General features: G+C 47.8%; 1 protein-coding gene across 1 annotated transcript in view; it reads right to left on the bottom strand.

Moving 5' to 3' along the window:
• Nucleotides 1–23,571, bottom strand: part of PDZD4 (PDZ domain containing 4) — a 425,221-nt gene that overhangs the window by 34,461 nt on the left and 367,189 nt on the right. The window contains exons 5-7 of the mRNA XM_078664117.1: nucleotides 16,197–16,259; nucleotides 13,102–13,203; nucleotides 2,848–2,958 (exon numbers count right to left, since the gene is read on the bottom strand). Of these exons, the coding sequence (XP_078520243.1) occupies nucleotides 2,848–2,958; nucleotides 13,102–13,203; nucleotides 16,197–16,259 (276 nt within the window). The remainder of the gene's footprint in view (nucleotides 1–2,847; nucleotides 2,959–13,101; nucleotides 13,204–16,196; nucleotides 16,260–23,571) is intronic.

The following is a 23,571-nucleotide window of genomic DNA, read 5'->3' on the forward strand; positions in this document are numbered from 1 at the left end:
CCAAGTCCTCCTGCAAGAGGAGCCTTTCAAGGCAGTGGCCAGGATATGGCTGACCCTCTTAAATCTTAAAAACGTCACATTCCATGGCGCATAAAGTAGACATGTAAGGTTTGCGGACTGTTTTTATCAACACAAGACACTGGTATTCCAATGCTTACATGAGCGGCTGGTCAGGGCTCCTGCCAGGCAAAGGAACCGACTGCTTTTCAACCGGGGAACCCCAGCCCCAGCCGCAGTCACCAAGTCCACATGAGTTCTGGTGGTTCCTGGTGCCTGTCTCTCCTAACACTGTTTCAGCGTCTCTGTGTCACAGTCCCTGTGCCAGCCCCTGCCCCTCACACTGTTCACCCCTTTGCCTCCCTGCTCCAGGGTCTCACGTTCCCTGTGCCAACCCGTACCCCTCATACTCTCTGCACCCCTTTTACCCCCTCACACTGTGTACCTCCTTTGCCTACCTGCTCCAGGCTCTCTGTTTCCCTGTGCCAGCCTCTGCCCTCACACTCTGCACCCCTTTGGCCCGCCCCTCACACTCTGTGCACCCCCACTTCCTCCCTGCCTCTCACACTCTGCATCTCCTTTACCCCCCGTACACCTCACACTCTCTGCGCCCCCACTTCCTCCCTGCCCCAGGGTCTCACTTTCCTTGTGCCAGGCTCTGCCCCTCACACTCTTTGCACACTCTGTACCAGCCCCGGCACCCCACCCTCTTTGCACCCCCACTCCCTCCCTGCCCCAGGCTCTTTTCCCAGCCTGCCCTCCTCCTGACACGCGCAGGCTCTCCAGGGACAGCTCAGCTCAGAGTCACGTGACCCGCGCAATTATCCGCGGATGAAGCGGCGCTTCAAGGAGCTGTCAGCGCGGAGCCGCGCCAGGGCTTCTGGGCGCACGGTCCCCGGGGACCCGAGAGCGCGGGTGAAGGCCGCCGCGGCAATTACCGGGTGCTGAGTCCACGGAAAGGAAGGGCCCTTGTAGGACGAGAACAAACAGGCTCACTGGGCCTGCTGGGAGGGGGGAGCAAACACTCACTGGGCCTGCTGGGAGGGGGGAGCAAACACTCACTGGGCCTGCTGGGAGGGGGGAGCAAACACACTCACTGGGCCTGCTGGGAGGGCACAGATTGTTTGTTCCTTGAGAAACCAGACTCTGTTCAAACAGAACTAGCAAAAGCCTGGACTCCAGAGTGCAGACAGCCGAAATCACAGTCTTACATACACATCTCCTAACAAAAACTGTAACCTATAACACCAAACCCAAACTCACTCTCCACATATTTTAGGACTGGTTTAATTTATTATTTTAACTCCAGGCCTAGCATTTTTTCTAGGCACTTGCTTAACAGGCACGATCACCTGGTCTCCTGTGGATGGCAAGGATGTGGTCAGCCTGCCCCCCTCGTCCTAGCCATGGCTAGCCAGGGGTCCATCTGGGTCGCCATGGTGTGTTCGTATTGAGTCTGGGTCGCCATGGTGTGTTGAGTCTGGGTCGCCATGGTGTGTGCGTGTTGAGTCTGGGTCACCATGGTGTGTTGGGTCTGGGTCGCCATGGTGTGTTCGTGTTGAGTCTGGGTCGCCATGGTGTGTGCGTGTTGAGTCTGGGTCACCATGGTGTGTTGAGTCTGGGTGGCCATGGTGTGTTCGTGTTGAGTCTGGGTCGCCATGGTGTGTTCGTGTTGAGTCTGGGTCGTCATGGTGTGTACGTGTTGAGTCTGGGTCACCGTGGAGTGTTCGAGTCTGGGTCATCGTGGTATGTTCGTGTTGAGTCTGGGTCGCCGTGGAGTGTTCGTGTTGAGTCTGGGTCGCCATGGTGTGTTCGTGTTGAGATGCGCCTACTTGGCGTCAAAGAAGGCTCTCCAGGGTGACGTTTTCTGCTTCCCTTGAAGTCCTGCGCTGAGACCTAGTTTAGAACCATTGCTTTCGTCGTATGTTGTCGTGGTTTCATCGCTGTGAGATTGGTTTTGGGTTAAACCGTAATGTCTTTACTTATTCACTGGTTGGTCCCTCCATGCTTCTCGACCAGGGTGGAGAGACGAAGGGCCATATTTACCAGAACTAACGCATCTGCATTGATGCGTCATATTTTTTGTGCCTGCCGCAAATGTCCTAACAATGCCATGGATGCGTTGTATTTACAATATAGGGCTCCATGGAACAAGGATTCAACAATGCATTAGACATCCTTTGGCGCAAAAGTGACACATTGCTGGAGTTGGTCGTAAGACTTGTGCAACTCCAGAAACACGTCAGAACACAGAGGCAAGTCCCATGTTAAAAGCCCAGCGTCAATCCTTAATCCTGGTTTGAGGAGGCGTAGGTATTTCGACTCAGTCAAGTCATAGAGTGACACCGTGAAATGTTGTACATTTCACTGCATCAGTTCTATGTGGCTTCTAGCGTGGAAACACCAACCCTGCATATATTATACCTGGCGCAGATATAATGTGACACAGGCCTCGACAACTGACATATTGGGCCCAATGCATCAGTTGGTAAACATGGGGCAGTGTGGAGCATTGATTGTGCTGACGAGGTGTCAAAAAAAATGACGCAGCTGCGGTGCTAACTCTTTGTAAATACGCCCCTGAATGCGGTGACATTTAGGGGGCTTTTAGCAGGTGTGTCCAATAAATGAGGTATCACCATACCATCTGGAGGGCCCTCAGCAGTGTGCTCATTGGATGAAAGAAAACGGTACTACATCGCATAATATCTGAGGGCTTCCAGAAAGTGTGCCCAATAAATGAGATATGACCATACGATATGACGCGAGATCTGGGGGGCGTGCAGTCGCTATGCCCAATAGATGAGTGATGCCCCAATGACCTAGCCAGACGGGAACTCACTGCCGTACCTGAGATGGCGAGGGGGATTTCACTTTCCGCAACTGCAGCTCATCCTCGATTTCTGAGCCAAAGTCATCGAGAAGGTCGTCTCGGTCGCTGTCCTTCCAGCGCTTGGTGAGCTGCAAAGAAGCAAACACAGCGTGAGAACATCACATGCTCGGTTATTTCCAAACAATCCTTAGTAGCTGCTAAGATTTCAGCTCTATGACCTTCCCCACAAGTGCCTCACAGCACCACCCTGAGAACCAGTAGAGCATCAGTGCATGGGCAACCTCAAAATCTATTAGAACTTCAGTCCCAAGCGCTCGGAAAGCCGCACCCTGAGGATGTTTGACACACCAACCCTGGAATGGTGGAGAGCACCATTACAAGAGAGCAGCAACCAAAGAACTGTGGAGAGCCACAACCCAAGGGTGTATGAGAGCACCAACCAAGAACTGTGGAGAGCCACAACCCAAGGGTGTATGAGAGCACCAACCAAGAACTGTGGAGAGCCCTGACCCAAGGGTGTATGACAGCCCCAACCAAGAACTGTGGAGAGCTCTGACCCAAGGGTGTATGACAGCCCCAACCAAGAACTGTGGAGAGCCCTGACCCAAGGGTGTATGACAGCCCCAACCCAAGGGTGTATGACAGCCCCAACCAAGAACTGTGGAGAGCCCTGACCCAATGGTGTATGAGATGCCAACCCAAGACCTGTGGAGAGCACTGACCCAAGGGTGTATGACAGCCCCAACCAAGAACTGTAGAGAGCCACAACCCAAGGGTGTATGAGAGGCCAACCCAAGAACTGTGGAGAGCCCTGACCAAGGGTGTATGACAACTCCAACCAAGACCTGTGGAGAGCCCTGACCCAAGGGTGTATGACAGCCCCAACCAAGAACTGTGGAGAGCCCCAACCCAAGGGTGTATGAGAGCACCAACCAAATAACTGTGGAGAGCCCTGACCCAAGGGTGCATGACAGCCCCAACCAAGAATTGTGGAGAGCCCCAACCCAAGGGTGTATGAGAGCACCAACCAAATAACTGTGGAGAGCCCTGACCCAAGGGTGCATGACAGCCCCAACCAAGAACTGTGGAGAGCCCTGACCCAAGGGCGTGTGACAGCCCCAATCCAAGGGTGTATGACAGCCCCAACCAAGAACTGTGGAGAGCCACAGCCCAGGGGTGTATGGCAACCCCAACCAAGAACTGTGGAGAGCCCTGACCCATGGGTGTATGACAGCCCCAACCAAGAACTGTGGAGAGCCCTGACCCAAGGGTGTATGACAGCCCCTACCAAGAACTGTGGAGAGCCCTGACCCAAGGGTGTATGACAGCCCCAATCAAGAACTGTGGAGAGCCCTGACCCAAGGGTGTATGACAGCCCCAATCAAGAACTGTGGAGAGCCCTGACCCAAGGGTGTATGAGAGCCCCAACCCAAGGGTGTTTGTTATTATTATTATTAGGGATATTTGTAAAGCGCATGGTTACGCAGAAAGCGTGTCCCCGCGCTGGAACTGGGGCTTAGAGACAGAAGGGTGGGGGAAGCCTAATTAACTTTGAAAGAGGTGCGTTTTAAGTTTCTTTCGGAAACTTGATTCTGAGGGGTCCAAGCGAAGGTTGAGAGGTAAGTCATTCCAACTTTTCGCCACCAAGTAGCGGAAGGACCTCCCTCCCATGTGGGTCCTGCTAACCCTGGGGCCCAACCCAAGAACTGTGGAGAGCCACAGCCCAAGGGTGTATGACAACCCCAACTAAGAACTGTGGAGAGCCCCAACCCAAGGGTGTATACCAGCCCCAACCCAAGGGTGTATGACAGCCCCAACCAAGAACTATGGAGAGCCCAACCCAAGGATGTATACCAGCCCCAACCCAAGAGTGCATGAGAGCACCAACCAAGAACTGTTGAGAGCCCTGACACAAGGGCGTGTGACAGCCCCAACCCAAGGGTGTATGACAGCCCCAACCAAGAACTGTGGAGAGCCACAGCCCAAGGGTGTATGACAACCCCAACCAAGAACTGTGGAGAGCACTGACCCAAAGGTGTATGAGATGCCAACCCAAGAATTGTGGAGAGCCTCAACGCAAGGGTTTATGAGAGCCCCAACGGTGTGTGAGAGCACCAACCAAGAACTGTGGAAAGCCCTGACACAAGGGTGTGTGACAGCCCCAACCCAAGGGTATATGACAGCCTCACCCAAAAACTGTGGAGAGCACTGACCCAAGGGCGTGTGACAGACCCAACCCAAGGGCGTGTGACAGACCCAACCCAAGGGCGTGTGACAGCCCCAACCCAAGTGTGTATGACAGCCCCAACCAAGAACTGTGGAGAGCCCTGACCCAAGGGTGTATGACAGCCCCAACCAAGAACTGTGGAGAGCCCTGACTCAAGGGTGTATGACAGCCCCAACCCAAGGGTGTATGACAGCCTCACCCAAGAACTGTGGAGAGCACTGACCCAAGGGCGTGTGACAGCCCCAACCCAAGGGAGTGTGACAGCCCCAACCAAGAACTGTGGAGAGCCCTGACCCAAGGGTGTATGAGAGCACTAAACCAAGAACTGTGGAGAGCCCTGACCCAAGGGTGTGTGACAGCCCCAACCCAAGGGTGTGTGACAGCCCCAACCAAGAACTGTGGAGAGCCCTGACCTATGGGTGTATGACAACCCCAGCCAAGAACTGTGGAGAGCCCCAACCCAAGGGTGTATACCAGCCCGAACCCAAGGGTGCATGAGAGCACCAACCAAGAACTGTGGAGAGCCCTGACCCAAGGGCGTGTGACAGCCCCAATTCAAGGGTGTATGACAGCCCCAACCAAGAACTGTGGAGAGCCACAGCCCAAGGGTGTATGGCAACCCCAACCAAGAACTGTGGAGAGCCCTGACCCATGGGTGTATGACAGCCCCAACCAAGAACTGTGGAGAGCCCTGACCCAAGGGTGTATGACAGCCCCTACCAAGAACTGTGGAGAGCCCTGACCCAAGGGTGTATGACAGCCCCAACCAAGAACTGTGGAGAGCCCTGACCCAAGGGTGTATGACAGCCTCACCCAAGAACTGTGGAGAGCACTGACCCAAGGGTGTATACCAGCTCCAACCCTAGGGTGTATGACAGCCTCACCCAAGAACTGTGGAGAGCCCTGACCCAAGGGTGTGTGGGATGCCAACCCAAGAATTGTGGAGAGCCTCAACCCAAAGGGGGAACGAGAGCCCCAACCCAATGGTTTAGAAGAGCCCCAACGGTGTGTGAGAGCACCACCCAAGAACTGTGGAGAGCACTGACCCAAGGGCATGTGACAGCCCCAACCCAAGGGCGTGTGACAGCCGCAACCCAAGGGTGTATGACAGCTCCAACCAAGAACTGTGGAGAGTCCCAACCCAAGGGTGTATGACAACCCCAACCAAGAACTGTGGAGAGCACTGACCCATGGGTGTATGACAGCCCCAACCAAGAACTGTGGAGAGCCTGACCCAAGGGTGTATGAGATACCAACCCAAGACCTGTGGAGAGCCCCAACCCAAGGGCATGTGACAGCCCCAACCAAGAACTGTGGAGAGCCCTGACCCAAGGGTGAATGACAGCCCCAACCAAGAACTGTGGAGAGCCCCAACCCAAGGGTGTATGAGAGCCCCAACCCAAGAACTGTAGAGAGCCCTGACCCAAGGGTGTATGACAGCCCCAACCAAGAACTGTGGAAAGACCATGAGCCAAGGGTTTATGACAGCCCCAACCAAGAACTGTGGAGAGCCACAGCCCAAGGGTGTATGAGATGCCAACCCAAGACCTGTGGAGAGCCCCAACCCAAGGGCATGTGACAGCCCCAACCAAGAACTGTGGAGATCCCTGACCCAAGGGCGTGTGACAGCCCCAAACAAGAACTGTAGAGAGCCCTGACCCAAGGGTGTATGACAGCCCCAACCAAGAACTGTGGAGAGCCCTGACCCAAGGGTGTATGACAGCCCCAACCAAGAACTGTGGAGAGCCCTGACCCAAGGGTGTATGACAGCCCCAACCAAGAACTGTAGAGAGCCCTGACCCAAGGGCGTGTGACAGCCCCAACCCAAGGGTGTATGAGAGCCCCAACCAAGAACTGTGGAGAGCCCTGACCCAAGGGTGTATGACAGCCCCAACCAAGAACTATGGAGAGCCCTGACCTAAGGGTCTATGACAACCCCAGCCAAGAACTGTGGAGAGCCCCAACCCAAGGGTGTATACCAGCCCGAACCCAAGGGTGCATGAGAGCACTAACCCAAGAACTGTGGAGAGCCTCAACCCAAGGGTGTATGAGAGCACCAATCCAAGGGTGTATGAGAGTCCCAGCCCATGGTGTGGTCATTAGAGCTTGCAGGATGCAGAGACTAAACACTCTGGGGCTCATTATGTTGTCGGGTGGACTCATGTCCGCCCAACACTGTTGCAGTCTCTGGACCGTCCGACCTCTGGTAGGCGATCCCGACACTGCTTTTACAATGGAACCGCACACAGTGCGGTCACATACTCCCATTCCTCTATGGGAGCTTGTGTGTGGCCATAAACCGGCCGCAGCACAAGCTCCCATAGAGAAATGGGAGTTTCTGTGAATCCCTGCACCTCGTGGTAGGCACCTCATGGTGCCTGCCCAATGGCGCAGGGATTGACATGGGTGCAACATAGGTCCCCCCTCGGCCCCCAACTGGAGACCGCTGGGAGAAGGGGGCCCTTCTATGGGCCCCCAAAGTTGCTTTACGACAGGCTTTCCATGTTGGAAAGCCTGACATGGAAAGCCTGTGGGAAACCGACATTGTAATCCTGATGGCGGAAACGCAATCTTGAAGGGATCTAGGGCCCGATGTAGGTAGCCCTTTACCGATCGGAATCGGCCGAAAATACCGATTTTCGGCCGTTTCCGATCGGTAAAGGGCCATGGAGATGTAGGGGCACATTTTCGGTAATTTTACCGAATCGTTATCATTACCGAATCGGTAAATTTACCGAGTCGGTAATATTTACCGATTCGGTAATGATAACGATTCGGTAAAATTACCGAAAATGTGATTTAGGTAGCCTATGTTCCGGCAGCACATGGCTTACAGAATCGGTATTTTACCATGGAATACAAATCCATGGTAAAAAACCGATTCCTGTGTACATGCACATCTGTGCATGTACACATGTGCCATGTGACAGACAGACGTGCCCTTAGGGCATGTCTGTGTGCCACATTGCACACATGGCCGTTTTGGGGGTGCTAGAGGGTGTCAAAGTGACACCCCCTGCACCCTTGTGAATTCTTTAAATACCGATTCGGTAAATACCGAATCGGTAATGCCTAATCATTCCTATGGGCTTCAAAGCCCATAGGAAAGAATGGGCATTACCGATTCGGTATTTACCGAATCGGTAATTAATGAATTGTTAAGGATTCGGTAACGAATCCAGATGTTGGGACCTACATCCCATTTACCGATTTTAAAATACCGAATCGGTAAGATTCGGTATTTCAAAATCGGTAAATGGGATTTACCTACATCGGGCCCATATGCCTGTTCCAACTGATCGACGGGCTCCTTGAGCCTGTCAGAAGCCATCCGTAACGGCTGGCCAGTTTCACTTCCGACCGCCATCATAATACGGCAGTCGAAAGTGAAACCTATGATGTTGGTTGGAAAACCTCCGATATCATAATAGGGCCCTAAGTTTGTAAGTGTGTTTGTCGGGGGAAGGTCCAATCCGACCCTTTAAGAATCGAGGTCAAGTGCTCCTGTGAATCCAGGGCTGTGAATCCCATGGACACCGTCTCACACACACTGGCAAATGCGGCTGCCCGTCCCCAGGACCTGACTCAAACCTGAGAAGATACATCTTTGGGGTCCGTGGCACCCCATACTCCTCCGACCGAAGACACGCCCCTGATGCCGTGAGCTCACTTGGCGTCAGCCTGGTAACATAAATGCATCCTCCCGAAGATACGTCCCTGATGTCGCGACCTGACTTCTCATATATGAGCTTAGACCAACAATTGTACGTTCACGTGATTTATTTCACATCATTTGTGACTCATTTCATACACATGTCGATTATAACAGTCATTAATGTCATAAGGTGGATAGCACAACATTGAGTATACCATGATTATGAGACTATAACACAATTCAACATTACAACGGAAAAACATAAATGATAAACATGTGAAAAGACATAAACGCCAATACAATTATAATTGTAATTGTAATTGTAATTGCATTTATATAGCGCTTACTACCCCTGAGGAGGCGTCGAAACACTTTTTCGGCGGGTAGCACGCTACTCTGGGACCCACAGAGGATTAGTGTTGAATTAGTGTAGTGAAACATGCAAGTACATTTTAAGTGGTGGATAGGTTAGTCAGTTATTTGGATTTGGAATGATAGCAGAAGGATAGAGTAGGACAAAGGTTTGTATTTATATAGCGCTTGTTGACGCAGGCTATTTAGGAAGCCTACAAAGGATTAGTGGTGAATTAATATGGTGAAATATGAGGTAATTTCAGTGGTGGATATTAGTCTGTTACTTGGAGTGAGAAGGATAGTGGAGGGATTAAAGGGGAAGAAAGATTTGCAATCATATAGCACTTGTTACCCCTGACGGGTGTTGAAGCGCTTTTCTGGCGAGTAGCACGCCACTCCGGAACCCATAAAGGATTAGTGTTGAAAATTAGTATAGTATAAATATGAAGTAATTTGAGTAGTAGATATGTTATTCAGTTATTTGGGCAGTATATTAGTATAGTTGAATATGGAATATGGAATTTGAGAAGTGAACATGTTAGTCTGTTAATTTTGATTGAAAAGGATAGTGGAGGGATAAAAGATTGAAGGATTTTTTTAGGTCTTAGCAGTAGTAAGAGGCTTTTGGATGAGTAAAAAGGAGTTTTGGAGGGAAGGAGTCAGAGGGGAGAGTTTAGAAAGGTTTGTTTTAGGGGATCGGTGTAGTAAAAAGAGGTGTCAGATGATGCAAGGAGGGGTAGAGCAGGAGAGAGTCTAGAAAGGTTTTTTTGGCGATCATAGTAGTGGTATGGCATTTGGGATAAATGAGAGAGTGGATGTAGAGGATGTATTGATAGATCTATAGGATGAGAGATAGGTAGTGCATTAGAAGGAGTAGTAGAAAGAAGTTTGAGATCCCTGTTGCTGGGGGGGAGGCAGGAGGGCTGGCCTCACTGGCTTGTGAACACAAAATGGTGGCTGGGGGTGCACTGTTTGAGCACACAGGCCTAAGCACAGAGCAAAGGAGAAATTTGGAGGGAAAACACATTTGTCACCAAGGAATGAGAGGGACAAACTACAGAGGTTGGACTGCAAATCCCACAATTGAACACACTAAATGGAGGCAATTATGGGCAGGGAAAACCAAAAATTTAAAACACAACACAGGTGATAAAATATGCAATTACAGGCAGGCTAAACAATTTTTAACTGTAACAACCACAGGCATGGACAGTAAATGCAGAAAGTGAAAATCGTTTTTTAAACAACTTTTTGTCTTGGGAAAAGACAGCATTAGTCTGTCTCCTTACCACTTCCTGGACTCTGCCCACTGCAATCTGGGGCACAGGTAGGCTGCGACTCACAAGATGGAGGAGAATGATTTGGGGTGCACCCAGCAAGGCCTTAAGGGGCCTGGGCAGGTGTTAGAGGAGGGCACAGACTTGCCTGGTAGCTGAATAGCCAATGGTCTGCTTGCCTGGGGTTGGGGTCTGGGCAGCTGCTTCTCCTGTTCAGAATCTCCCAGGAGACAGACAGGCTCAATCCACAACTTTGGACTTCAGCAGGTAAAGGCTTCACTAACTCAAAATCTAACAATACTGTTTGAATAAAGCTTTACTCCCCCTGCTGGCTAAAAACGAAGAGCACAGGCCGCAGTAAATACAGTTTAAACAGCTCACAGAAGCACCCTCTGATGTAGAAAATCCCTGTTGCTTGAAGGGGGGGGGGGTGAGGCAGGGGGGCTGGCCTCACTGGCTTGTGAACACAAAATGGTGGCTGGGGGTGCACTGTTTTAGCACACAGGTCTAAGCACAGAGCAAAGGAGAAATTTGGAGGGAAAACACATTTGTCACCAAGGAATGAGAGGGACAAACTACAGAGGTTGGACCGCAAATCCCACAATTCAACACACTAAATGGAGGCAATCATGGACAGGGAAAACCCCACATTTAAAACACAACACAGGTGATAAAATATGCAATTACAGGCAGGCTAAAACTACAATTTTTAACTGTAACAACCACAGGCATAGACAGTAAACGCAGAAAGTGAAAATCGTTTTTTTAAACAACTTTTTGTCTTGGGAAGAGAGTAAGAGACAGCACTAGCCTGTCTCCTTACCACTTCCTGGACTCCGCTCACTGTAATCTGGGGCACATGTGGGATGCAACTCACAAGATGGAGGAGAATGCTTTGGGGTGCACCCAGCAAGGCCTTAAGGGGCCTGGGCAGGTGTGAGAGGAGGGCACAGACTTGCCTGGTAGCTGAATAGCCAATGGTCTGCTGGCCTGGGGTTGGGGTCTGGGCAGCTGCTTCTCCTGTTCAGAATCTCCCAGGAGACAGACAGGCTCAATCCACAACTTTGGACTTCTGCAGGTAAAGGCTTCACTAACTCGAAATCTCACAATACTGTTTGAATAAAGCTTTACTCCCCCTGCTGGCTAAAAACGAAGAGCACAGGCCCCAGTAAATATGGTTTAAACAGCTCACAGAAGCACCCTCTGATGTAGAAATTCCCTGTTGCTGGGGGGGGGGGGGCTGGGGGGCTGGCCTCACTGGCTTGTGAACACAAAATGGTGGCGGGGGTGCACTGTTTGAGCACACAGGTCTAAGCACAGAGCAAAGGAGAAATTTGGAGGGAAAACAAATTTGTCACCAAGGAATGAGAAGGACAAACTACAGAGGTTGGACCGCAAATCCCACAATTCAACACACTAAATGGAGGCAATCATGGACAGGGAAAACCCCACATTTAAAACACAACACAGGTGATAAAATATGCAATTACAGGCAGGCTAAAACTACAATTTTTAACTGTAACAACCACAGGCATAGACAGTAAACGCAGAAAATGAAAATCGTTTTCTAAACAACTTTTTGTCTTGGGAAGAGACAGCACTAGTCTGTCTCCTTACCACTTCCTGGACTCTGCTCACTGCAATCTGGGGCACAGGTAGGCTGCAACTCACAAGATGGAGGAGAATGATTTGGGGTGCACCCAACAAGGCCTTAAGGGGCCTGGGCAGGTGTTAGAGGAGGGCACAGACTTGCCTGGTAGCTGAATAGCCAATGGTCTGCTGGCCTGGGTCTAGTGTCCTACACATAACCAGTCCATATTTAACACATAAATCACAGGCGGACCATTGACAGTTCCAGCTGTCCGGCCTGTGTATGGGGCAAAGGGCTAAACAGTTTAGTAGGGGGTCCAGCTGCTGGCTGCAGTTTGGCGAAAGCAGGAAGATGCCAGGAAGAGGACACAGTGAGGGTAACTTTGACAACCGAACTCCCGGAATTTTTCCTTGTGCGTGCAACCCCCAATTGGTTTGATGATACGGACACTGTATATAATCTTGGAAACACTGAAAATCTTTTGCAAATAATGAACAAGCACATCACTGGCTTTACAACATACAAACATCTGGGCTTCCATAATAATAGTCACTGATCCCCAGTCCGAGTCCTGAGGAAAACCCTAGAATCAATCAGGGTTCGAAACGCGTTGACATCTGGGCAAAGGCGAATGAGAATTGGGGTTTCTGGATGGGAATTGGTCAAAAGAAAATTCTTTCCCAGTGGGCAGACAACCCTCATGATAACTGTTTAGCCCTTTGCCCGATACACAGGCTGGACAGCTGGAACTGTCACTTGTAGGACACTTATAATTACATTGGCGTTTAAGTCTTTTCACATGTTCATCATTTATGTTTTTTCGTTGAATTGTTAAATTGTGTTATATTCTCATACGCATGGTATACTAAATGTTGTGCTATCCACCTTATGACATTAATGATTGTTCTAATCGACATGTGTATGAAATGAGTCACAAATGATGTGAAATAAATCACGTGAACTTAGAATTGTTGGTCTAAGCTAGCTCATATATGAGGAATCAGTAACAACCTATCCGGTCAATGTTTTGTTGTACAATATTTGAGTGGTGCAGGCCGGTTAGTGATAGGACCCAAGCCTCTTTTGTTTTCGCTTGCGACCTGACTTCACGTCAGCCTGGTCACATACATGCCAACCTCCACCCCCCACTCCCCCCAGTCTCCTCACCTCAGTCTCAGGCCGCGCCACCAGCAGCGAGATGTTTGTGTTTTCCTCCTGGGTTAAAATGGAGACAGCCTCCTCTCGGTTCTGCACGTCCACCCCGTTGATCTTGAGACAAACAGAGAGAAATCACAGACGTGAAACACAGACTGCTCACGTGACACACAACAGTCGCGAGGCTTACTTGTGGTACGCCCTAACAATGATGTCACACTTCACAAAGTTACACGCAACTCTCTCGGGGATGTCACAATGCGCTCCATACAATATTTCATAGGGTCAATGCAATACACCACTGAATTTTGCAGCCTAAAGATTATCGATAATCGAAACAGAAAATGCTTACTAAGCAAAAGGTAAGCAAGCCATTCCTCGCTGCTATGATGTCAATGAGCTATTGATTTCAATCAATGTCTTTAAGTATCGATAAACGTATGCTGAAGTATACATAACTAGTAGTCTTGGTATATTAATGTATGAACTTATATCTCCAAACTATACTACTCTGTGTATAAGGATGCTTACGTCTGCTTTCTGTCCATCATATGATCTAGCTGATCTGTATTTAGTGGGAGGAAGTGTTTTTCAAATGGATGGCAATGGTTTGAATCTTTTTTTTATAGCATATTATTTTAATTGTTCCGTGTTATTTTGGTCAAGAGCCCTGAAGAAGTTCCTGTTTATAGAACGAAACGTGTTGCCTGTGTCTTAGAAGTTTTTGAAGAACTAAATAAAGATTTATTTTAAGAAAACCAGGTCTAGGCGAATTTAGTTATACAAATTGAGAAAACACTTACCAAGACATTACTTTAGGAATTCACTTTGTCATAACTATATTCTTTTGTTATACTTTAGACCCCTAGAGAACACCTCTCTTACCTCTGTAGTCCACTAACAGTAGGTCCTAATGGTGTGCTTTTTGGGGTGTGGTGTGCTCTGGCCTCCATATGTCGCTTAGGGCCTACGGTGGACCCAGTGATGACTACACAAAATGTTCCTACCCTTGAAGGTTGACTTTTTCCTTCTTCGTGAATGTGACACTCCGCAGGCTCTTGTGTCAAAGGTCCTGTATGCCTAGTAGGCTCAGAGAATACACATTGGACACCCTTTTTGGCCAGTTTCAACCTGACCCAAAGCACGGCCATCTAAAGGTAACCTCGTTTCTGACTGGTCTGTGAGTGTAATTTGTGTTGCTGGCTGGCAGGAGTCTGTTTAAATCTTCACAGCAGAGTTGCAGATTTTTGTGTATATATACACACTGGTTGGAAGAGGTGTTGGCCTAATGGCTAGGGTGGTCGACCTCAAATCTGGGGAACTGGGTTCAAGTCTCGGCAATGACGCTGAACATCCTGTGATTCTGGGCAAATCACTTAATCTCCCCGTGCCGTACAAAAATGAATGTATCCTCATGTAATGCAACTGGTGCTATGTAAAGCGCTCTGATGTCTGATTCGGGTCAAATTCGGGCAATATAAAACTTTGTAAAAAATAAAAAAAAGAGGTGTTAGGTGCCACTGGGGCAAAGGACAGGTCTGATGGCAGTTCGAGTGGGACAAGTTGCGGGACTAGGGTGGGCTTCGGTGAGAGAAACACAGCTGTACCAGCTGCCCAAAATCTGTCGTCAGCCTCTCCGAAGAGGTCTGGCTCCCAGGACAGACACCTAGGGGCCTATTCGCAAAGGTAAACCTACATGTGTACATTTACTACTGGTAAACATGCTCTTACACTGTTGAGTAACTTTACTACTTTGGGTTAATCACAAAATCCAAGTGAAAAGTAACTGAAAGTGTAGACTTGCATGTCTTCGCCGGCTGACACAGGGCGTGGAGCCAAATTTACGAGTGTAAAGTTACTACTACCAAAAATTAGCTCATAGCAAGTCCAGTGCCGTGCACGACCAACCACTGATTCTGCAACACCATCCCATATAAAATAAAGGTAAATTTAAATTGAATTATTTTGACTTATTTACATAGATATATATGTGCGTGTGTGTCTATATACATATATATAAATATATGTATATATATCAAGTCAATATATATATATATATATCCTATTCCGATCATTGGGGACTATCGGAAACACTCATTCTAGCGCATAAATCTACTCCAAAGTTGCTTGGTAGAACAAATGCTTAACTTATTCGTGCAGACGTGCCAAAAAATCCAACACACAACTTCAATTTGTACATGACAAAAGTCATTCACTTCAAAAATTCTGTACAGAACAAGATAACAGAAATGCTACAGCACTAATAGCTTCATTTTTATTTAAATCTTTAATTAATTTAAATATATTAAACTAGAAAAAGCATTTTTTTAAAGTTTAAATTAAAAAATAAGTTCCTTACTAAAGTAGAAAAATATTTTTGATTATGCTTTAATAATTATTAAAAGTGATTAATCAAATTACTTTCAAGCAGTTCATATTTTAATAAAAGTGAATATTATAGTAATTTATAAATTCAAAAAGGCTGGTAAAATATTTTATAACTACACAATAAATAAGTTTTATTTATAGATTTTTTACAACCTGACATATTAATTTATATTTTTCACTATATTAAATAATTTAATTTAATGTAACATTATTTCCTATGGGGTTCCTATGGGGTTTGAGCTGGAGTCCCTACCTACATTATTTTCTATGGGAGTTTTTTGCATTACCAGTGGTTGGCCAGGGGTGGTGCTGGACTTACTACAGTTTCCTTTTGGCAGTAGTAACTTGCACTCATACATTTGACTCCACCGCTATTTAAGGGGTGGAGCCGTGTAAGTCTACACTTCTGAGTAATTTAACCCTTTGATTTTGTGAATAGCCAAAGTAGGAAAGTTACTCAAAAGGCTAAGAGTAAAATTAAATGTGTAACATACTCACAAGTGTAAGTTACCTCTGTGAATAGCCCTGAAAGTATTCAGACATGATGTGTGTCCTGAGATGGAGTGTATCCTGCAAAGTGTGTTCTGCTAAGTCTATCGAGACATGGCGGCGGTCCAGTGTAATGTGCCCTGGCATGACAATGTGCTGCGTAGCATCCCCAGACGTGGCGCATGTCTGACATAGCATGCCAAGGCTCAGGACTCCAGGTGTTCGTTTACCTGTAGGATGCGGTCCCCTTCTCTGATCCGGCCATCCTTGGCAGCAATGCTGTTGGGGTTCACCTGCCGAAGACACAAGGGGGAGCTCAGCAAAGCAAGCGAATGCAGGGGAGGGGTGCAAGCGGGCGAGGGTGGCCAAAGGCATGAGTGGCTCACATGTGAAAGGGAGAACAGCGCGTTGATGTTGAGAGGGTGCATGGTGGCTGTTGGAAGGCTCTGGTGGGTTGGAGCATGTGGGTGGGACAAGGATGCTTGTGGGTGGAGCTGCAAGTAGGTTGGCACATGTGGAGGCAAATGCAGGAGAGAGCGTGCGTGTGGGGTGGTGCTGGTGGGTGGGGTGTGGTGGGGCGCATGCATGTGGAAGGAGAGCGCTGGTGGGTGTGGGAGGATGTGGGCGATGGAGGACAGTGGTGGTTGGGACTCAGGGTGTAAGAAGGAGGCAGACAAGCATGCGGGTGGGTGATGAAGCAGGAAGATGTGTGAAACCCAGGAGAACAGAGGCCACAGGGGGCATACGGGTGGTGCAGTACAGGCTGGACCGAAGCAACACATAAAAAGGGCACAAGAGGTACTCTAAAGGATTGAGTGGAAGAGTACATGAGTGTGTCAATGCATAAGTGAGTGAATGTCTAAAGGAATGAGTGGAAGAGTACATGAGTGTGCGTGGGTAAATGCATGTGAGTGAATGTCTAAAGGAATGAGTGAAAGAGTACATGAGTGTGAGTGGGTCAATGCATAAGTGAGTGGATGTCTAAAGGATTGAGTGGAAGAGTACATGAGTGTGCGTGGGTCAATGCATGTGAGTGAATGTCTACAGGAGTGAGTGAAAGAGTACATGAGTGTGAGTGGGTCAATGCATAAGTGAGCGGATGTCTAAAGGAGTGAGTGAAAGAGTACATGAGTGTGAGTGGGTCAATACATAAGTGAGTGAATGTCTACATGAGTGAGTGAAAGAGTACATGAGTGTGAGTGGGTCAATACATAAGTGAGTGGATGTCTACAGGAGTGAGTGAAAGAGTACATGAGTGTGAGTGGGTCAATACATGTGAGTGAATGTATAAAAGAGTGAATGGAAGAGAACATGATTGTAAGTGCGTAAATGCATGTGAGTGAATGTCTAAAAGAGTGAGTGAAAGAGTACATGAGTGTGAGTGGGTCAATACATAAGGGAGTGAATGTTTACAGGAGTGAGTGAAATAGAACACAAGTGTGAATGGGTCCATGCATAAGTGAGTGAATGTCTAAAGGAGTGAGTGAAAGGGTACATGAGTCTGAGTGGGTCAATGCATGTGAGTGAATGTATAAAAGAGTGAATGGAAGAGAACATGATTGTGAGTGGGTAAATGCATGTGAGTGAATGTCTAAAGGAGTGAGTGGAAGAGTACATGAGTGTGAGTGGGTCAATACATAAGTGAGTGGATGTCTACAGGAGTGAGTGAAAGAGTACATGAATCTGAGTGGGTCAATGCATGTGAGTGAATGTATAAAAGAGTGAATGGAAGATAACATGATTGTGAGTGGGTAAATGCATGTGAGTGAATGTCTAAAGGAGTGAGTGGAAGAGTACATGAGTGTGAGTGGGTCAATACATAAGGGAGTGAATGTCTACAGGAGTGAGTGAAAGAGAACACAAGTGTGAATGGGTCCATGCATAAGTGAGTGAATGTCTAAAAGAGTGAGTGAAAGAGTACATGAGTCTGAGTGGGTCAATGCATGTGAGTGAATGTATGAAAGAGTGAATGGAAGAGAACATGATTGTGAGTGGGTAAATGCATGTGAGTGAATGTCTAAAGGAGTGAGTGGAAGAGTACATGAGTGTGAGTGGGTCAATACATAAGGGAGTGAATGTCTACAGGAGTGAGTGAAAGAGAACACAAGTGTGAATGGGTCCATGCATAAGTGAGTGAATGTCTAAAGGAGTGAGTGAAAGAGTACATGAGTGTGAGTGGGTCAATACATAAGTGAGTGGATGTCTACAGGAGTGAGTGAAAGAGTACATGAGTCTGAGTGGGTCAATGCATGTGAGTGAATGTATAAAAGAGTGAGTGGAAGAGAACATGATTGTGAGTGGGTAAATGCATGTGAGTGAATGTCTAAAGGAGTGAGTGGAAGAGTACATGAGTGTGAGTGGGTCAATACATAAGTGAGTGGATGTCTACAGGAGTGAGTGAAAGAGTACATGAGTTTGAGTGGGTCAATGCATGTGAGTGAATGTATAAAAGAGTGAATGGAAGAGAACATGATTGTGAGTGGGTAAATGCATGTGAGTGAATGTCTAAAGGAGTGAGTGGAAGAGTACATGAGTCTGAGTGGGTCAATACATAAGTGAGTGGATGTCTACAGGAGTGAGTGAAAGAGTACATGAGTCTGAGTGGGTCAATGCATGTGAGTGAATGTATAAAAGAGTGAATGGAAGAGAACATGATTGTGAGTGGGTAAATGCATGTGAGTGAATGTCTAAAGGAGTGAGTGAAAGAGTACATGAGTCTGAGTGGGTAAATGCATGTGAGTGAATGTCTAAAGGAGTGAGTGGAAGAGTACATGAGTGTGAGTGGGTCAATACATAAGGGAGTGAATGTCTACAGGAGTGAGTGAAAGAAAACACAAGTGTGAATGGGTCCATGCATAAGTGAATGAATGTCTAAAGGAGTGAGTGAAAGAGTACATGAGTCTGAGTGGGTCAATGCATGTGAGTGAATGTATAAACGAGTGAATGGAAGAGAACATGATTGTAGGTGGGTAAATGCATGTGAGTGAATGTATAAAAGAGTGAGTGGAAGAGAACATGATTGTAAGTGGGTAAATGCATGTGAGTGAATGTCTAAAAGAGTGAGTGAAAGAGTACATGGGTGTGAGTGGGTCAATGCATAAGTGAGTGGATGTCTAAAGGAGTGAGTGGAAGAGTACATGAGTGTGAGTGGGTCAATACATAAGTGAGTAGAAGTCTAAGGGAGTGATGGTCTGAGTGAATCAATCACTGAGCACGTTTCATAGGGGTCAATCAGAATAGAATAAAACTCTCTTGACGCAGCACTGCATCGCTCACAAACATCAACAACAGGCTTTGCATAATGATCTTTTGTTGGGCTGATGTCAGTTTATTATCATGAGATTTATGGTGGCATCATTCGCCAAATGACCCTTTAATAATTTACCGCTTGGATTTTGAGACCTATTGTGAGACTGTTCTTCGGATGTCCTTGTGAAGGCTCAGCTCGTCGGCGATGCATAACTCTATTTGATGGTCTACTCTGCTCCAGAAATCCAACGTCTCAAACAATGCTTGTGTCTCATCCAGACCCTGGTGTCCTGCACCCACCTGTAGCTTAACTCACTGACAGAATTCCTGCTCATTGCCAAGAACAACAAGCAACTAATGCAAAATCTTCTTAATGACATGAACCTGGATGGATCCGAACCCACATTTTCACTCAATGCTAAGTCTCTCAGATTTGCCCTGGACTAAGAAGGACTACTACTAGCTGGCGCTACTAAAGAAAGTAAATATACTCATCTAGAAAATGACTTTAGGACAGCCCTTCAAACTCTTGTACACCTGCATGTGTACAGCGACGACGCCCTGCTCCATGGCATCGCAAACTCGACACTGGCCCCCTTAAGGGCACTCTACACCCCGCATCATGCTTCACCAAGTCCCTGATTAAATTTGACCACATGCCCCAGGACCCCCACCCTGAAGGAAGTTCACTCGCTCCCCTTGCCAGCATTCACCATCTTCAAAACTAGCTGCATCATCGGCAAAGTGATTACGACCAACACTCCCACTTATTTTCCAGGCAAGCTCACCATCTCTGGTGGTTCTTAGTACATCTGCAGCCAGGACACCATCAGACTACATACTAAGGGGTCGATTCCGATGTCGTTCGGAAAGGCTCTGAATCGGATTCAGGTCTTCTGATTCGGATTTTTTAGGCTTGTTTCTGACCGAATCAGAAACCTTTCTGAACAAGTAATTACAACGTTTGTACTTTCCGCATTGGTTCTGAATCTGAACTAGACGGCATTCGGAAAGTCCGAGTTGTTCGGAGCCGGAATGTGTGTGTCTACGGGCTGCGTTTCTGAACGACTCGAAAGCTTTCCGACCGAGTGATTACGATGACAGATTCAGACAGCCGTTTTGAATCGGTTGTTCTAACTCAGATAGGCTGTCAGAAGCTGACTTTGGGGACCCGTAGCAGGTCCCCTTCACCCAGGGCCTTCCGAATCAGTCCCGTGGGGGTACCCAAGAGACCCTCCTTTCAGGCCATGCACAGTGTGGCAGGCATAAAGGGGTGTCTGCCACAGGGTACATGATTTTCCCCAGCCACCCCTTTCTTCAATGAGAGCCTGTGTATTCGCCATTGAAGTCAATGGGATTCCAACCAAATAGCATCCGCAAGCATCCGGATGCATCGTATTTGCTCGATCGGACTCCCTGGATCCGATTCAGTCAGAAACCATTCCAAGACTGATTCGGTCGGTATGCTTTCCGACCGACATCGTAATCGACCCCTAAGAAGAGTAGAAAAGAAAAACACAAGATAGCAGACCTTTTCTATCTATGTACCCAGGATCTGGAACAACATCCCTGTATCCATCATGACTGCCCCAACGCTGCTCCAGTTTAGGAAACAGCTCAAGACGCACCTCTTTAAAGAACCCAACATCATGATTCAGTAACAGGCCACTTCCCCTCCTAGAAGCCAGCTATCTCTCCAATCACTCACTGACTTTGTCTTTGCCTTTGACATTGTACTGTGTCTCTGCTACATTTTGGATATATAAAAATACCACATCGATGCTTGCAATGAGAGACAGTGATTGGTTTAGTGAGGGAGGGCCCGATTCACAGAACTAACTTAAGACAAAATCCTAAACTTACTACTTATGGTATTCACAGAAGTTAGGATTTTATCTTAAGTTTGTCTTAAGACAGGCTTAAGACAAAATCCTAACTTAAGTCTGTCTTAAGTCTGTCTTAAGACAAACTTAAGACTAAATCCTAACTTCTGTGAATACCAAAATGGTAGTAAGTTTAGGATTTTGTCTTAAGTTAGTTCTGTGAATCGGGCCCAAAGTGTTTAGCTTGGTGTGAGTGACTCTTCTAATGCGGGGTCACGCCTCTTAGAACATTGGTCCACACCTCCTTGTATTAGCATCCTCTTCTCACGTGGAGACACGCCTCTTAGCATGTAGGTCCCCCCTTCTTGCACTAGCATCACCCAGGAGTGCAGCAGGGGAGGCCTACATATGTCCGGGCACCTCATTGAAAGTGGCCTCCTTAGCGTCAAATAGTTTTAAAAAAAATGTTGTCCCACATTTACGAATCCGTATAGTTCTGGCTGTGTGAGCACGCGCTATGTACGCGTTTTGCAGCATATGGGCGATTGCATGCATTTGTGGTTGATGCAGGCAATGTTTGTGGTCATACCAGAGACTAAAATGTCCCACTACATGTCTTTGTCCTCTAGCCCCCGAGATATGGCCCTCATGTTTTTAAAGTTTTTAATATATCTTACGCCGGCGACACTCAGTTTGTCGTCTCCCTGTCACCTGGTACTAATTCCACTTCTGAGAAACTAACTACATGCCTGGAACAGGGAGCGAGCTGGAGGGCGGCAAGCTGTTGCAAGTTGAATGGAGACAAAACAGAGATGATGGTGGTTGGCAACAACCCATCGCTCCGGGACCAAGTCTTATGGGCCCCGTGTTTGGGGGATTTCTCCATTCCTAAACTTTGAGGTCCAGAGCCCTGGTGGCACCTTGGACAAAGATCTGACCATGGTTTCCAGCAAAGGAGGTGGCAGGCACGTGCTAAGGTCCCTCAGGAGAACTCTTAAATGGCTCCCCATGGAGTGTCGTAGGACATTGGACAAGGCCAAATCCTCTTAGGCCTTGATTATGGCAACTCCCTGTATTTGAGCAGCCCGGCTTGTTTCATAAAATAAATTCTGGTCACCCAAAACTCCCCAGCACGAGCCCTTCTTGGTTTGCCAAAACTAAACTCAGCACACCCAACTCTTGCGCAACTTTACTGGCTACCCATCAATAAACGGTAAGAATTCAAGGCCCTGTGCATTGCTCATAGTTTAAAATATCCACCCAGTCCACATATCCTCCAACATATTATTACCCCATTCACAGCCCCCGAGCACTGCGATCCAACGACCTCTCCCTTCTTGCTGTCCCCAGGACTAAGACAGCAAGAGGAGGCGGTCGCTCATTTGCCTGCCTGGCCGCCAAAATATGGAACTCTCCCTGCTCAGCTCAGATCAAAGAACAATCTGCTATGTTTTAGGAAGCTGCTAAAAACCCATCTTTTCAGATAACCATGTATTCCATTTCAACTCTTACTGTCAGCGCCGGGAAGCCGGTGCTGGGTAGATCTGCGCTCTACGAAATCGCATAACATAACATAACAATGCATAACATAACATAACATAACATAACATAACATAACATCTACCGGGGTGATCTATATAAATCCTATGTCTGACTCCAGTCCACCCAAATGCAGGGGATCTAAGCGCTTCTTCTGGAGGGACCTGATAATAATTCTTCTTAACGCTTCTTCTAGGGGGGCCAGATAATGCTTCCTAAAGGCGCTCCTCTGGGGCGACCGGATGATGCTTCTTAACACCTTCAGCGAGGCGCAAATTCCTGCGCTGTGCTGAAGGTTCTAATGAGCCTACCGGCTCATGACGGAACCGTTCCGTCATGAGCATCGAAGGGGTTAAAGGTGTTTTTTCTGGAGGGACCAGATAATGCTTCTTCAAGACACTTCTTTCCGGAGATGCCAAAAAATGCATCTTTAAGGTGCTTCTTCTGGAGGGACCAAATAACACTTCTTAAAGGTGCTTCTTCTGAAGTGGCCAAAAATGCTTCTATAAGGCACTTCTTCTTTGGGACTGTATAATGCTACTTCAAGATGCTTCCTCTGTAAGGGCCGGTTAATGCTTGTTAAAGGTGCTTCTTCTGGTGAGACCAACTAATGCTTCGTGAGGCGCTCCTCTGGAGGGAGCGGATAACGCCTCTTAAAGACGCTTCCTCTGGAGGGAGCGGATAACGCTTCTTAAAGGCGCTCATCTGGAGGGAGCTGAAAACGCTTCCTAAAGGCGCTCCTCTGGAGGGAGCGGATACCGCTTCTTAAAGACGCTTCCTCTGGAGGGAGCGGATACCGCTTCTTAAAGACGCTTCCTCTGGAGGGAGCGGATACCGCTTCTTAAAGACGCTTCCTCTGGAGGGAGCGGATAACGCTTCTTAAAGACGCTTCCTCTAGAGGGAGCGGATAACACTTCTTAAAGACGCTCCTCTGGAGGGAGCGGATAACGCTTCTTAAAGGCACTCCTCTGGAGGGAGCGGATAACGCTTCTTA

This window comes from Lissotriton helveticus, chromosome 10 (genome assembly GCF_964261635.1).
Source record: "Lissotriton helveticus chromosome 10, aLisHel1.1, whole genome shotgun sequence".
Taxonomy (NCBI): Eukaryota; Metazoa; Chordata; class Amphibia; order Caudata; family Salamandridae; genus Lissotriton; species Lissotriton helveticus.